The 14,615-nt window shown below is 47.3% G+C and overlaps 1 protein-coding gene across 6 annotated transcripts in view; it reads right to left on the bottom strand.

Moving 5' to 3' along the window:
* The window catches only part of rassf8b (Ras association domain family member 8b), a 206,342-nt gene that overhangs the window by 64,947 nt on the left and 126,780 nt on the right, over window positions 1–14,615 (bottom strand). For all 6 annotated transcript variants that reach the window (XM_072471846.1, XM_072471844.1, XM_072471847.1 and 3 more), the window contains 2 exons: window positions 11,346–11,512; window positions 5,026–5,912 (listed from right to left, as the gene is read on the bottom strand). In XM_072471846.1, the coding sequence (XP_072327947.1) occupies window positions 5,026–5,912; window positions 11,346–11,448 (990 nt within the window). In that variant the 5' untranslated portion in view covers window positions 11,449–11,512. The remainder of the gene's footprint in view (window positions 1–5,025; window positions 5,913–11,345; window positions 11,513–14,615) is intronic.

Genomic DNA, 14,615 nt, shown 5'->3' with positions numbered 1-14,615 from the left:
CATGACAACCACTAAATAGTGTGCAGGAACCTCGTGGGTCTGGTACTGGGTGGGAAACCCAGAGGACAGGAGTTCAAATCCCATCACCACTTGCATTATTGTTTTGAGTAACGAAGTGTTTAAGAAGGGTTTGTTCTGGTGGAAGATTCCGGAATGAGGTGGGCAGAACCTTAAAAATGGGCTAGGCCTTCGGGGATGGTGTCAGGGAGCACATCTTCATCATACAGAGAGTCCGTGAAACCTGGAACCCTCTCCTCCATAATGCTGCTGTGGGCGGTTTCAATAAAGATGTCAGTCGGAATTCTCCGGTCGTTGGGAATCTCTGTTCCCGCTGGAATGGCGGGAAGAGAGAATCCCGCCTCCAGCGAACGGTGCGCAGATGAGAAACACGCGCTGGGGGGGCCAGAGAATCCAGCCCGTAAAAACGAGACTGATCGATTTTTTTTGTTGGGCAGGTTATTAAACTTGAGGGAACCAAGGTGGGTAGTTGACGATCAGATACAGATCAGCCACAATCTATCTGAATGGTAGAATAGGTTGGATGGGCTGAATTCCTCCTCCCGTTCCTCTAGTCCCAAGTCTTGAAACTGACCTGGGCCATCTGTGGGCGAGTACTGGATGGAATTAACAACTCTGTTAGAGCTGCCCCAGAGTGCTGGTAAACAACCCAACGGGGTCCTTCAGGGAGGGAGTTCCAGGATGTTGCCCCAGTGACAGTGAAGGAACGGCGATATATTTCCAAGTCAGGATGGTGAGTGACTTGGAGGGGAACCTCCAGGTGGTGGGGTTCGCAGGTATCTGCTGCCCTTGTCCTTCTAGATGGTATAGGTCGTGTGTTTGGTAGGTGCTGCCTAAGGAACCGTGGCTAGTTACTGCCGTGCATCTTGTAGACGGTACACACCACACGACTGCTACAGTGTGTCAGTGGTGGAGGGTTTGAATGTTTGTGGAACATAGAACATTACAGCACAGTACAGGCCCTTCGGCCCTCGAGGTTGCGCCGACCTGTGAAACCACTCTAAAGCCCATCTACACTATTCCATTATCATCCATATTTTTATCCAATGACCATTTAAATGCCCTTAATGTTGGCGAGTCCACGACTGTTGCAGGCAGGGCATTCCACGCCCCTACTACTCTCTGAGTAAAGAACCTACCTCTGACATCTGTCCTATATCTATCTCTCCTCAATTTAAAGCTATGTCCCCTCGTGCTAGCCATCACCATCCGAGGGAAAAGGCTCTCACTGTCCATCCTATCTAATCCTCTGATCATCTTGTATGCCTCAATTAAGTCACCTCTTAACCTTCTTCCCCCCAACGAAAACAACCTTAAGTCGCTCAGCCTTTCCTCATAAGATCTTCCCTCCATACCAGGCAACATCCTCTGCACCCTTTCCAATGCTTCCACATCCTTCCTATAATGCGGCGATCAGAACTGCACGCAATACTCCAAGTGCAGCCGGATCAGAGTTTTGTACAGCTGCAACATGACCTCATGGCTCTGAAACTCAATCCCTCTACCAATAAAAGCTAACACACCGTACGCCTTCTTAACAACCCTATCAACTTGGGTGGCAAACTTTCAGGGATCTATGTACATGGACACCGAGATCTCTCTGCTCATCCACACTACCAAGAATCTTACCATTAGCCCAGTACTCTGTATTCCAGTTACTACTTCCAAAGTGAATCACCTCACACTTTTCTGCATTAAACTCCATTTGCCACCTCTCAGCCCGGCTCTGCAGCTCATCTATGCCCCACTGTAACCTGCAACATCCTTCCACACAGTCCACAACTCCACCGACTTTAGTGTCATCTGCAAATTTACGCAGCCATCCTTCTACGCCCTCCTCCAGGTCATTTATAAAAATGTCAAACAGCAGTGGCCCCAAAACAAATCCTTGTGGTACACCACTAGTAACTGAACTCCAGGCTGAACATTTCCCATCAGCCACCACCCTCTGTCTTCTTACAGCTAGCCAATTTCTGATCCAAACTGCTAAATCACCCTGAATCCCATGCCTCCGTATTTTCTGCAATAGCATACCGTGGGGAACCTTATCAAATGCTTTACTGAAATCCATATACACATCAACTGCATTCCCCTCGTCCACCTGTTTGGTCACCTTCAAAGAACTCAATAAGATTTGTGAGGCACGACCTACGCTTCACAAAACCGTGTTGACTACCCCTAATCAAATTATTCCTTTCTAGATGGTTATAAATCTTATTTCTTATAAACCTTTCCAAGACGTTGCCCACAACAGAAGTAAGGCTCACTGGTCTATAGTTACCAGTGTTGTCTCTACTCCCCTTCTTGAACAAGGGGACAACATCTGCTATCCTCCAGCCTTCTGGCACTATTCCTGTAGACAATGACGCCAAAGGCTCAGCAATCTCCTCCCTAACTTCCCAGAGAATCCGAGGATAAGTCCCATCCGGCCCAGGGGACTTAACTATTTTCACACTTTCCAGAATTGCTAACACCTCCTCCTTATGAACCTCAAGCCCATCTAGTCTAGTCACCTGTATCTCAGTATTCTCCTCGACAACATTGTCTTTTTCCTGTGTGAATACTGACGAAAAATATTCATTTAGCACCTCTCCTATCTCGTCGGACTCCACGCACAACTTCCCACTACTGTCCTTGACTGGCCCTACTCTTACCCTCATCATTCTTTTATTCCTGACATACCTATAGAAAGCTTTAGGGTTATCCTTGATCCTACCTGCCAAAGACTTCTCATGTCCCCTCCTGGCTCTTCTGAGCTCTCTCTTTAGGTCCTTCCTAGCTAACTTGTAACTCTCGAGCGCCCTAACTGAACCTTCACGTCTCATCTTGACATAAGCCTCCTTCTTCCTCTTGACAAGTGATTCAACAACTTTAGTAAACCACAGTTCCCTCGCTCGACCACTTCCTCCCTGCCTGACAGGTACATACTTATCAAGGACACGCAGTAGCTGTTCCTTGAACAAGCTCCACATTTCAATTGTGCCCATCCCCTGCAGTTTCCTTCCCCATCCTAAGTCGTGCTTCATCACATCATAATTGCCATTCCCCCAGCTATAACTCTTGCCCTGCGGTATATACCTATCCCTTCCCATCGCTAAAGTAAACGTAACCGAATTGTGGTCACTATCACCAAAGTGCTCACCTACCTCCAAATCTAACACCTGGCCTGGTTCATTACCCAGTACCAAATCCAATGTGGCCTCGCCTTTTGTTGGCCTATCTACATACTGTGTCAAGAAACCCTCCTGCACACATTGGACAAAAACGGACCCATCTAAAGTACTCAAACTATAGCGTTTCCAGTCAATATTTGGAAAGTTAAAGCCCCCCATAACAACTACCCTGTTACTTTCGCTCCTATCCGGAATCATCTTTGCAATCCTTTCCTCTACATCTCTGGAACTTTTCGGACGCCTATAGAAAACTCCCAACGGGGTGACCTCTCCTTTCCTGTTTCTAACCTCAGTCCATACTACCTCAGTGGACGAGTCCTCATCAAACGTCCTTTCTGCCACCGTAATACTAACAATGCCACACCTCCCCCTGTTTTACCACCTTCTCTGAGCTTACTGAAATTCTAAACCCCGGAACCTGCAACAACCATTCCTGTCCCTGCTCTATCTATGTCTCCGAAACGGTCACAAAATCGAAGTACTAGGTACGAACCCATGCTGCAAGTTCACCCACCTTATTCCGGATGCTCCTGGCGTTGAAGTAGACACACTTCAAACCACCTTCCTGCCTGCCGGTACACTCCTGCAACCTTGAAACCTTACTCATGACCTCACTACTCTCAACCTCCTGTATACTGGAGCTCCAATTCAAGTTCCCAACCCCCTGCTGAATTAGTTTAAACCCTCCCGAAGAGCATTAGCAAATTTCCACCCCAGGATATTGGTACCCCTCTGGTCCAGGTTTAGACCATCCCGTTTGTAGAGGTCCCACCTACCCCAGAATGAGCCCCAATTATCCAGATATCTGAAACCCTCCCTCCTGCACCATCCCTGTAGCCACATGTTCAACTGTTCTCTCTCCCTATTCCTCGTCTCGCTAGCACGTGGCACGGGTAACAACCCAGAGATAATAACTCTGTTTGTTCTAACTCTAAGTTTCCACCCTAGCTCCCTGACTTCCTGCCTTACATCCCGGCCCCTCTCACCGTCACCCATCTATCTTCATTCTTCGGAGTAACTACATCCCTGAAGCTTCTATCGATGACCACCTCCGCCTCCCGAATGATCCGAAGTTCATCCAACTCCAGCTCTAATTCCCTAACACGGTTTTTGAGGAGCTGGAGATGGGTGCACTTCCCACAGGTGGAATCAGCAGGGACACTGATGGCGTCCCTCACCTCAAACATTCTGCAGGAAGGGGGAGCAATCAAGCAAGCTGCTTTGACCTGGATAGTGTTGACTTCTTGAGTGTTGTTGGGAGCTGCACTCATCCAGGAAAGTGGACAGTATTCCATTACACTCCTGACTTGTGCCTTATACAGGCTTTGGGGAGTCATGCGAGTTACTCGCTGCAGAATTCCTAGCCTTTGACTTGCCCTGGTAGCCACAGTATTTATATGGATGGTTCAGTTCAGTTTCTGGACAATGGCAACTCCCAGGATGTTGATAGTGTGGTACTCAGTGATGGTAACACCATTGAATGCATCCCCCACCCCCCCCCCCCCCAAGTTAACAGATGTAGGGCGGAACTCTCCATCCCCCGCCAGCCCCATCTACCAGCGCGACAGCGAGATTCTCCGTTCCCACGGCTGGCCAATTGTGGGCCACCCTGCACCGTCGGAAAATGCGCGGGAGTGAGTGCGCCGCCGGCGAGGCAGAGGGTCCCACAGATAAACCTTTTAACTAAAATGAAGGGGAATCCTAACGAGGTTACTATTTTGGCTGACAAGTATTCTCCTGTGGATCCAAGTACATAAATTGCTTAAATGTGACACCGATGAAACATGCCAACTATTTTTGTGTGTGCAGATTGTAGGATAATCAGTTCAGTTACCTGAAGCTTTTTATTGGCTTGTCCTAAAGTCCTTTCCACAGCTCGCAGGCTATTCTGCAGTCTGACACTATGCTGGCACTTGAGCTCGATATCATTTTTGATTTTGATAAGATTCCCAGTAACCTCCTCCTCATTGATGTGAGCCCCCCGCAGCTCCTGTTGAAGCTTCACGGCTTCAATGCCGTCTCCTATCTTCTGCATCTTCCACATATAGTCCTTCACCTTCTCCTCGCAATCCTGGATTCTCAGCTTCACCTCCTTCAGCTGCTCCCTCAGCTGATTCTCATTTTCTTGCTCAATCTGCCACTCGTTCTCCCAGAATTCCTCTTCCTCAATCTCGATTTCGTTCTTTTTGATCCTTTGCCCCAGCCTCAGGATTTCTTCTTCCGTCCTGGAATTGGCTTTTCCTTCCCAGTATCTCATTTCTACCTTATTAGATTCCAGGTGCCTCTCCAGGGTGTGAAGCTTGTCCTTTTGCAGAAAGACCAGCTTTTTCAATTCTTCTAACGAGCTTCTGGAGGGGAGAACTTGGTGCTTAATCTCAAACTCCTTACCCCTCCCAAAAATGTCGACAAAACCCTTTGGGCCGCCCGTGAAAGTCAAAGATTTCCTTTTCGGCTCTTTCCTTTTTAACGATCGGTCATTTTGAGGCCTCAGCTTAGCCAATGGCGGGAGACTTTGTCTGTATAAAGATCTCTCTGGCACACGGCTAACACTATCCGATGTGGGTCGCTCGCTCAGTGAAGGGCCTGTACGACGTAGTATTAACTGCACGTCACTGGCATACTGACCCCATTTACTCAGGGCAGCTAACGGATTCTCGTGCGGTGCGAGATGACGCTCGGTCTCCCTCCATTTTTCAATAAGCGTGTAGCGGCCAGTTCTCCCTACAGAAAAAAAGGATTGGAAAATAAACGTCAAATATAATATAATTGCCCCAGATTATTTTAAGTTTTTCCAAAACTCCGGCGATATTAGTGTGAGTTGGCTCAAGCTGATAACTACTTGGCGCACTTTCCCATGAGAGTTTTCCCTCACGTTTCACCTCAGCCGTGTCAGCTGTGGCACTCTTCGCCTCGGAGGTCGTGAGTTTAGGTCCCACTCCAGAGACTGGAGCACTGGGCTGACATGTCTGTGCAGTATCAAAGGAGTGCTGCACTGTCAGAGGTGACATCTTTCAGATGGGACACTAAAACCCAGGCCTTGAGGTTTGCCCATGTTATTTCGAAGAACAGGCGGGTACTGGCCACGGTTTAGCCATCTGAAAGTGAGAAAAGTTCCACCCATGATATAGGAGGGGGAGTAGGCCGCTCGGCCCCTCGAGCCAGCTCCACCATTCAATAAGATCATGGCTGATCTAATGTGGCCTCTACTCCACCTGCCTGCCCAACATAACTTTGACCTCCCGTCAATCAAAGCTTTGACTAACTCGGCGTTGAATATAATCAAAGATCCAGCCTCCACTGCTCTCTGGGTACGAGAGCTCCAAACACTAACCACCTTCTGAGAGAAGAAATTCCTCCTCACCTCCCTCTTCAATGGAAGAACCCTTGTTTTGAAACTGTGCCCCCTTGTTCTAGATTCTCCCGTGTGGGAAAACATCCTCTCAGCATCTATGCAGGGGGAGGGCAGCACGGTGGCGCAGTGGTTAGTACTTCTGCCTCACGCCGCAATGGACAGAGTTTGATCCCGGCCCCGGGTCACTGCCCGTGTGGAGTTTGCACATTCTCCCCGTGTCTGCGTGGGTCTCACCCCCACAACCCAAAAAAATGTGCAGGGTAGGTAAATTGGCCACGCTAAATTGCCCTTTAATTGTAAAAAAAAAGAATTGGGTACTCTAAATTTATTTTTTTTAAAGCACTGCTGGCTCACAGGAAGCCAGGTTCAATTCCGGCAATGGTTGACTCTGTGGAGTTTACACTTTCTCCCTCTGTCTGTGTGGGTTTACTCCGGATGTTCCGGTTTCCTCCCACAGTACAAAGATGTGCAGGTTAGGTGGATTGGCCATGATAAATTGCCCCTTAGTGTCCAAAGATGTGTAGGTTAGGTGGGGTTGCAGGAATAGGGGGGCCTAGGTAGGGTGCTCTTTCAGAGGGTCTCGATGCAGACACAATGGGCCGAATGGCCTCCTTCTGCACTGTAGGGATTCCATGATCCTATGAATGAAAATGACGAAAGCGGCACAAACCCCAATTTGCTGAGAAGTGAAAAGTCAGTAAATGTTCAGGCTGAGCTGGCTGTTGTCAACCCAGTAGGTTATATAATTACACAGCACACTGATTTAGTTAGAAGCCTATTAGAATAAGGTCTTACCATTCAAAGCCTTCCATCCAAATTAAGATTTTAAGCTGGTTCACATTGGCACAATGCATCGGTTCTCCTTTATCAATCATAATTAACAAGCAGGTACCGACAAGCTATGACCTAAACCCTGGCCTTAGCGTGGTCAATGAAAGGGAGCATTATTTTCACAGTAACTTGATTTATTGGCCTTTGTCTTCAGCACTGTGGACACTGAAGCAAATGTCCGTTGATGGGACAGAGTTTATTTGTGAATTTCCTGGGTACAAATTGATTGTGGGTGGATTTGAAACAAGTCGCAGGGCGATTGGGGCACTGAAATCTACTCAGTGGGGCAAACAAGCCCACCAATAACAGACGGGGTAGTTGGGAACCTGGAGTTCAAAATGTAAACAGATCAGCCACGATCTTATTAAATGATGGGGCAGGCTGGAGGGGCCGAATGGCCTACTTCTGTCTCTATTTTGTATGTTTGTATGTAAACAAAGCAAAGATTTCCCCAGTGCAGCCAATTCAGTTCAACATCCCCAAGGGCCAAATGTAGAGCTGCCAATAACAAATTCTTGCATTTATATAGCACCTTTAGCCTCATAAGATGTCCCAACACTTCACAATAACATTACCCCACAAAATCTGACAGAAAAAGGAGTGATCACAACAAGTGCCCAAAAAGCTTGGGGCGAATTCAGAGGTAGGTTTTAATGCATGTCTTAAAGGGGGAATTGGGGCGTAGGGAGAATTTCTGGGTCACTAGTAACTCTCGAGTCAGGTCAGCCACACACGTAGGTTGTGAATGTGGGTGGGTAATGCTCGTTAACACCCCACAACATCCTCAGCACACCCCCAAGCAGCTGTACGCCAGCAGGCATACCCTGGCTCCATCAACACATAGTTTTGAAAATTCTCGTCTTTGAGTTTAAATCGCTGCATGGACACCCCTCATTATCTCTGGAAGCTCTTCCAGTCCTACAATCCTCCATGCTATCTTCAATTCCCTTCCTAAACCTCTCCTCCACGCTAACTCCCTTTAAGATACGGGGCAGACCTGCCGAGAGGTAGTAACATGGTAGTATACAGCCTGGAGGGGGTCGCGACCCCATGAAATCTCAGGCCAAACATGGGCATGAAAACTTCCTGCATCTATCCTGTCAAGCCCTGTATGGTTTGAGATGATCTCTCATTTTCTAAACTCTGGGGAGTAAAGGCTGAGTTTCCTCAGTATCTAAACATAGACCAATCCTGTCAATCCCATGTGCTCTAGTTTTGTTTATTAACCTCGTGTGGGACATTTTCAAAAGCCTTCAGATAAACCAAATGCACTATCTCATTAGCTCCTACTTATCTATTTGACTAGTTTTATCCTCAAAGAACACTTCACAGGTTTGTCAAATGTGATTTCCCTTTCAGAAATCCATGACGACTCTGCAAAACCTATCGTTATTTTCTGAAGTGTCCAGTTATCACATCCTTTGCAACAGATTCTAGCATTTTCCAGACTATTGACGTCGGCCTAACAGATCTGTAAACTCCCAGTTTTTTCTCTCCCTCCTTTCTGAAATAGAAGGGTTACATTTGCCACCTTCCGATTTTCAGGAACTGTTCCAGAATCTATAGAGTTTTGAAAGATGATCATCAATGTATCCCCTATCTCCACAGCCACTTCTTTCAACACTCTGGGGTATAGATCATCACGTCCAGGGGATTTATCTTGTTCAGTCCCATTAATTTCACCAGTATTACTTTTTTTTTTTTTACTGGCGCTAATTTCTCTCAGTTCCTCATTCTTGCTGATCCCTTGGTTCTCCAGTATTTCTGGGAGGCTTTTTGCATCAACTTCTGTGAAAACAGAAACTTTCATCTCCCTGGCATTTCCTTATTCCCCATTATCAATTCCCCTGTCTCTGCCTGTAATGGGCCCTCGCCTTTTGTCTGCTAATCATTTCCTTATTACATGCCGATAGAAGATTTTAAACGGTCTTTTGGCACAATGGGGTGCTATTCCTACCACTGAGCCAGGAGCTCTGGGTTCAAGTCCCAGCCCAGAACTTGATGGCCACGGTTAGCACAGTTGCTTCACAGCTCCAGGGTCCCAGGTTCGATTCACGGCTTGGGTCACTGTCTGTGCGGAGTCTGCACATTCCCCCCGTGTCTGCGTGGGTTTCCTCCGGGTGCTCCGGTTTCCTCCCTCAGTCCAAAGATGTGCAGGTTAGGTGGATTGGTCATGATTAATTGCCCATTGTGTTCAAAAAGGTTAGCTGGGGTCACTGGGATAGGGTGGAGTGGTGGGCTTAAGTGGGGTGCTCCTTCCAAGGGCCGGTGCAGACTTGATGGGCCGAATGGCCTCCTTCTGCACTGTAAATTCTATGATAATTCTGTGATTCTATGAAGGTGTGTTTATAACATGGCCAAACAGCCCATGGCAAGAGCGGCAGACTTTCTGGGTCAGCCATACTGCACAAGGCATAAGCAAATCACTGCAGCCCCTTGCCAAAATAAGCATACACCAATCACAGCAGCTCATGGTTGCCAATGCCCTTAGGCCACGGTAGCTGAAGAGAGAGTTAGAAGCTTTTCCAGTGCTTTTTATGTTTTGTGCTAGTTTACTGTCATACACCATCTGCAAGTTCCCCTCCGAGCCACACACCACCCTGACTTGGAAATATATCGGCCGTTCCTTCACTGTCGCTGGGTCAAAATCCTGGAACTCCCTCCCTAACAGCACTGTGGGTGCACCTACACCACATGGACTGTAGTGGTTCAAGAAGGCAGCTCATCACCAGCTTCTCAAGGGGCAATTCGGGATGGGCAATCAATCCTGGTCTAGTCAGCAAGGCCCACATCCTGTGAAAGACTTTTGAAAAGAATCTCTGGGACCTTGCTGCATATAAATTGGCTACTGCGTTTCCCACATTATGACAGTCTCTATGTCTCAAAATTACTTCATTGGTTAGAATGTGTTTTGGGAGTTTGCAAAATGCACAAAATAAACATTTTTCTCCTGTTACAATATATCAGAACTATGATGCTGAGATAAGCAAATGGTGTATATTATTAAAGATTATTCTGGCAACATTACTGTGTTTCATTTCAACTCACATTTGGTAAACAACATTCACAATGTTTGTGGAAATTGTAAATCAGTGACCTTGATTATTATTTCATGTTGCTGTGCTTATGTACTCAATTTTATCTCTGACCTCTCATTTAAATTGAATACCAGATTAAATTCTGAAGGAGGGTGGACCTGTGATGCTGTTCATGGTAGATCAGGAAACGGTGGCACAGTAGTTAGCACTGCTGCCTTACAGCATCAGGGACCTGGGTTCAATTCCGGCCTCGGGTGACTGTCTGTGCGGAGTCTGCACGTTCTCCCCGTGTCACTGTGGGTTTCCTCTGGGTGCTCCGGTTTCCTCCCACAGTCCAAATATGTGCAACTTAGGGGGATTGGCTAAATGACCCATGGTGTCCAAAAGGTTAGGTGGGATTGTAAGGATGGGGTGGGGGACTGGGCCTTGGTGGGGTGCTTGTTCGGAGGTTCAGTGTAGACTTGATAGGCTGAATGGCTGCTTCTGCACTGCAGGGATTCTAAGAATCATTACCCTTCTCTCTGGCCTCCTGCCTCACTGTGTCTCCCAACCCTCCCCTTGGGCACCAGCTGAGCAAACAGGAATGGGCAAGGTGCATGTTGAAGGGTTGTGAGAGTAACTGCCACGCTAGTCAGGGTGAGGGAGAATGAGGGACAAAGGTTACAACGGCAATGAGCTTTCTTGAGGTGATTGGTGTGACGGAGAATCATCCCTCCCCTTTACAGCCAACCCCCCCCCAAACCTCTGCATCATCTCCTCCCCTTCCTTCACCACCACCTCATCAGGCTCACAGCTTTTGCTGTTTGCTATGTGTCAGCTATATTCTACTCAACCCAACCATCATAAGTCAACTATCGATAGATGGCCACCAGGGTTCAGGGACTTAGGAGCTGGGCGCCTCTTTGGATATCAAATCGATCAACAGCATCTTACCTATGGCTTGAGCAAGGGCAATGACAACCTCTTGGCAGGTCGTGGCCTCCGTCACACCACACACAATGCGTTGGACTCCATCCACCCATACCTTCAGTTCCATTATACACCATCAGCTCATCCTCTCTGGCCAGCTAATGTCAAGGTGGCAAATCGGCACACATCAACTGTAACACATGATCCAACAAAACCAACATATAAATTAGCAGTTATTACACACAACTTAATTTACTGTATAGAATAACTAGCAGAACTTCAATTACAAGATGTCAACTTCTATATGTTAAAAACATTCTTGAAATTTGAAATGTATAAATGGTGCTAAAGTAAATATGGGGCGAATGTAAATAATAATAATCTTTATTGTCACAAGTAGGCTTACATTAACACTGCAATGAAGTTACTGTGAAAAGCCCCTAGTCGCCACATTCCGGCGCCTGTTCGCGTACACAGAGGGAGAATTCAGAATGTCCAAATTACCTAACAGCACGTCTTTCGGGACTTATGGGAGGAAACCGGAGCGCCTGGAGGAAACCTACGCAGACACGGAATGTGCAGACTCTGCACAAACAGTGACCCAAGCTGGGAATCGAACCTGGAAAATGAGGCAGTCATCTCGATCCCCTTTAAATCTGACATCTTCACTACCCAAGGAACTAACCCCTGACCCCTTTCAAACTACCATCACACTTCCAACCTGCCGTTCCTCTCCAAATTCCCTGAATGTGTGGCTGCTTCCCAAATCCGCACTCATCTTCCCAGAAATCTATGTTTGAATTTCTCCAGTCAGGTTTCCTCTCCTGCCACAGTACCAACACAGCTCTAACCCAAAGTCATAAATGACATCCTGTGTGACTGGACCAAGGATAAACTTGTCCTCCTCGTCATTCTTGACTTGCCACCAGCCTTTGACACAGTTGACCACACCAACTACCTCGCCTGCCGGCGCAGCCCATTGTGCCCTCCAGCGCATCTCACCTTACCCACCAACGTACTCCACTGTGCCTGCTAGCACAATCCGCCACATCCCTTAACGCATCCCATGTCATCCACTGTGCACCTCATTGTGCCACCAGCACAATCCAATGCGCCTGCCCACATTGTCCCCTCAGCGTGCCCCACTGCACCCACCAATGTAACCACTTCCCCGCCAGCGTACCACTGTGCCCGCCAGTGTACCCACCCCACTCATCAGCGTACCACACTGTGTCCACCAGCGAACCCACCTCACCCACCAGGGTATCTCACAGTGTTCGTCAGCGTACCCGGCTTTCCCACCAGCATGCCCCACTGCATCCGCCAAGACATACCACAGCGCCTTGGTACAAAATAGCCCAAAACAAAAACATTGCGGTTTGTCATTACAGGGCTGGTAATAATTAAAAGGATAGCATGAATAACTGGTGACGCATTGCATTATTTTTATTGGAAAAGGGCGATGAGTGTAAAACACCCTTAAATTAAAATTCCATTCTGTGGAATCCCAGGAACTCAATTAAAATGTTGGGAGCACATCCTGAACAATAGGGCAGTGGTCAGCACTAATTAACAGGGAACCACCCAAGCCAATTTAAACTATCCCTCACAACTTAATAACAGGCCTATCCATCAACAATTCTCCAGGTTTCTCCCCCAGGGCCAACAAGTTAATTTAGGGTGAATCCTTATGGAGCGATATTAACAAACTGGGGGCAGTGTTGAGGATGTGGAATCATCCTGCCAGCAATGTCAGACCGAGGAAAACAGCTACATCTATCGTGACTCCAAAAGAAAGTTCTGATTGCAATCCAAACTGTCAGAGACCAACAGCGCCGGGGAAATAAATCCCTTTGTTGAAGAGAGAGACTTGAATGCACTGCCTTCTGAGAGTCTCTATCATACTTACAAGGACAATGGGGGGTTGGGGGGTGGGGGGTAAAAAGCATATGACCAAGGAATCTATGAAAAACTCACAATGTGCTAATTAGATTGACCAGCGACTGGTTTGCGCTTTAAAAAAAATCTTTCTGCTTGTTCCTTTACACTCTTTCAGCACATCTTCAATCAAAAGTGTTGTTCCAACTCAACTATCAAGTTTAAACTGCACCCGAATCCCCAGCCTCGACTCCTAATAATGTTATCCACACAGATCAATTCAATGTCTTTCCACTAAAGCCGCGATAACACCTCACAGGGCACCCGCTTGTGTAAATGACTTTAGGTGGTGCAAGGGCACCCAACAAAGTAGTCAACTTCAAAATGGCGGATGGACGATTTTTTTAAAACCCTTGTGCTCCCATTGGTGGATGTTGCTGAGATGACGGACTACACACGGATTGGTCCTTTTATCTCACTCCCATCAATTGCCCAATGTCATATCATCCCCACAGCCTGAATTTTCCAGGGGAGGGGGTGGATTCCTTGCCTCTTCGACTGTAAAGCCCACAGGCAGCCCACCCACCAAAAGACCATAAGACATAGAAGCAGAATTAGGTCACTCGGCCCATCGGGTCTGCTCCGCCATCCAATCATGGCTGATATTTTTCTCATCCCAATTCTCCTGCCTTCTCCCCATAACCCCTGATCCCCTTGTTAATCAAGAACCTATCTATCTCGGTCTTAAAGACACTCAGTGATTTGGCCTCCACAGCCTTCTGCGGCAAAGAGTTCCACAGATTCACCACCCTCTGGCTGAAGAAATTCCTCCTCATCTCTGTTTTAAAGGATCGTCCCTTTAGTCTGAGATGGTGTCCTCTGGTTCTAGTTTTTCCTACAAGTGGAAACATCCTCTCCACATCCACTCTAGCCAGGCCTCGCAGTATCCTGTTCAGTAAGATCCCCCCTCATCCTTCTAAACCCTAACGAGTATGGACCCAGAGTCCTCAACCGTTCCTCATATGACAAGCTCTTCATTCCAGGGATAATTCTTGTGAACCTCCTCTGGACCCCAAGGCCAGCACATCTTTCCTTAGATACGGGGCCCAAAACAGCTCACAATACTCCAAATGGGGTCTGACCAGAGCCTTATACAGCCTCAGAAGTACATCCCTGGTCTTGTATTCTAGCCCTCTTGACATGAATGCTAACATTGCATTTGCTTTCCTAACTGCCGACTGAACCTGCACATTAACCTTAAGAGAATCATGAACAAGGACTCCCAAGTCCCTTTGTGCTCTGATTTCTTGAGCATTTTGCCATTTAGAAAATAGTCTATGCCTAAATTCCTCCTTCCAAAGTGCATAACCTCACACTTTTCCACATTGTATTTCATCTGCCACTCTTTGCCCACAC

This window comes from Scyliorhinus torazame, chromosome 13 (genome assembly GCF_047496885.1).
Source record: "Scyliorhinus torazame isolate Kashiwa2021f chromosome 13, sScyTor2.1, whole genome shotgun sequence".
Lineage (NCBI taxonomy): Eukaryota > Metazoa > Chordata > Chondrichthyes > Carcharhiniformes > Scyliorhinidae > Scyliorhinus > Scyliorhinus torazame.
This window is presented reverse-complemented; position numbering and strand designations above follow the sequence as displayed.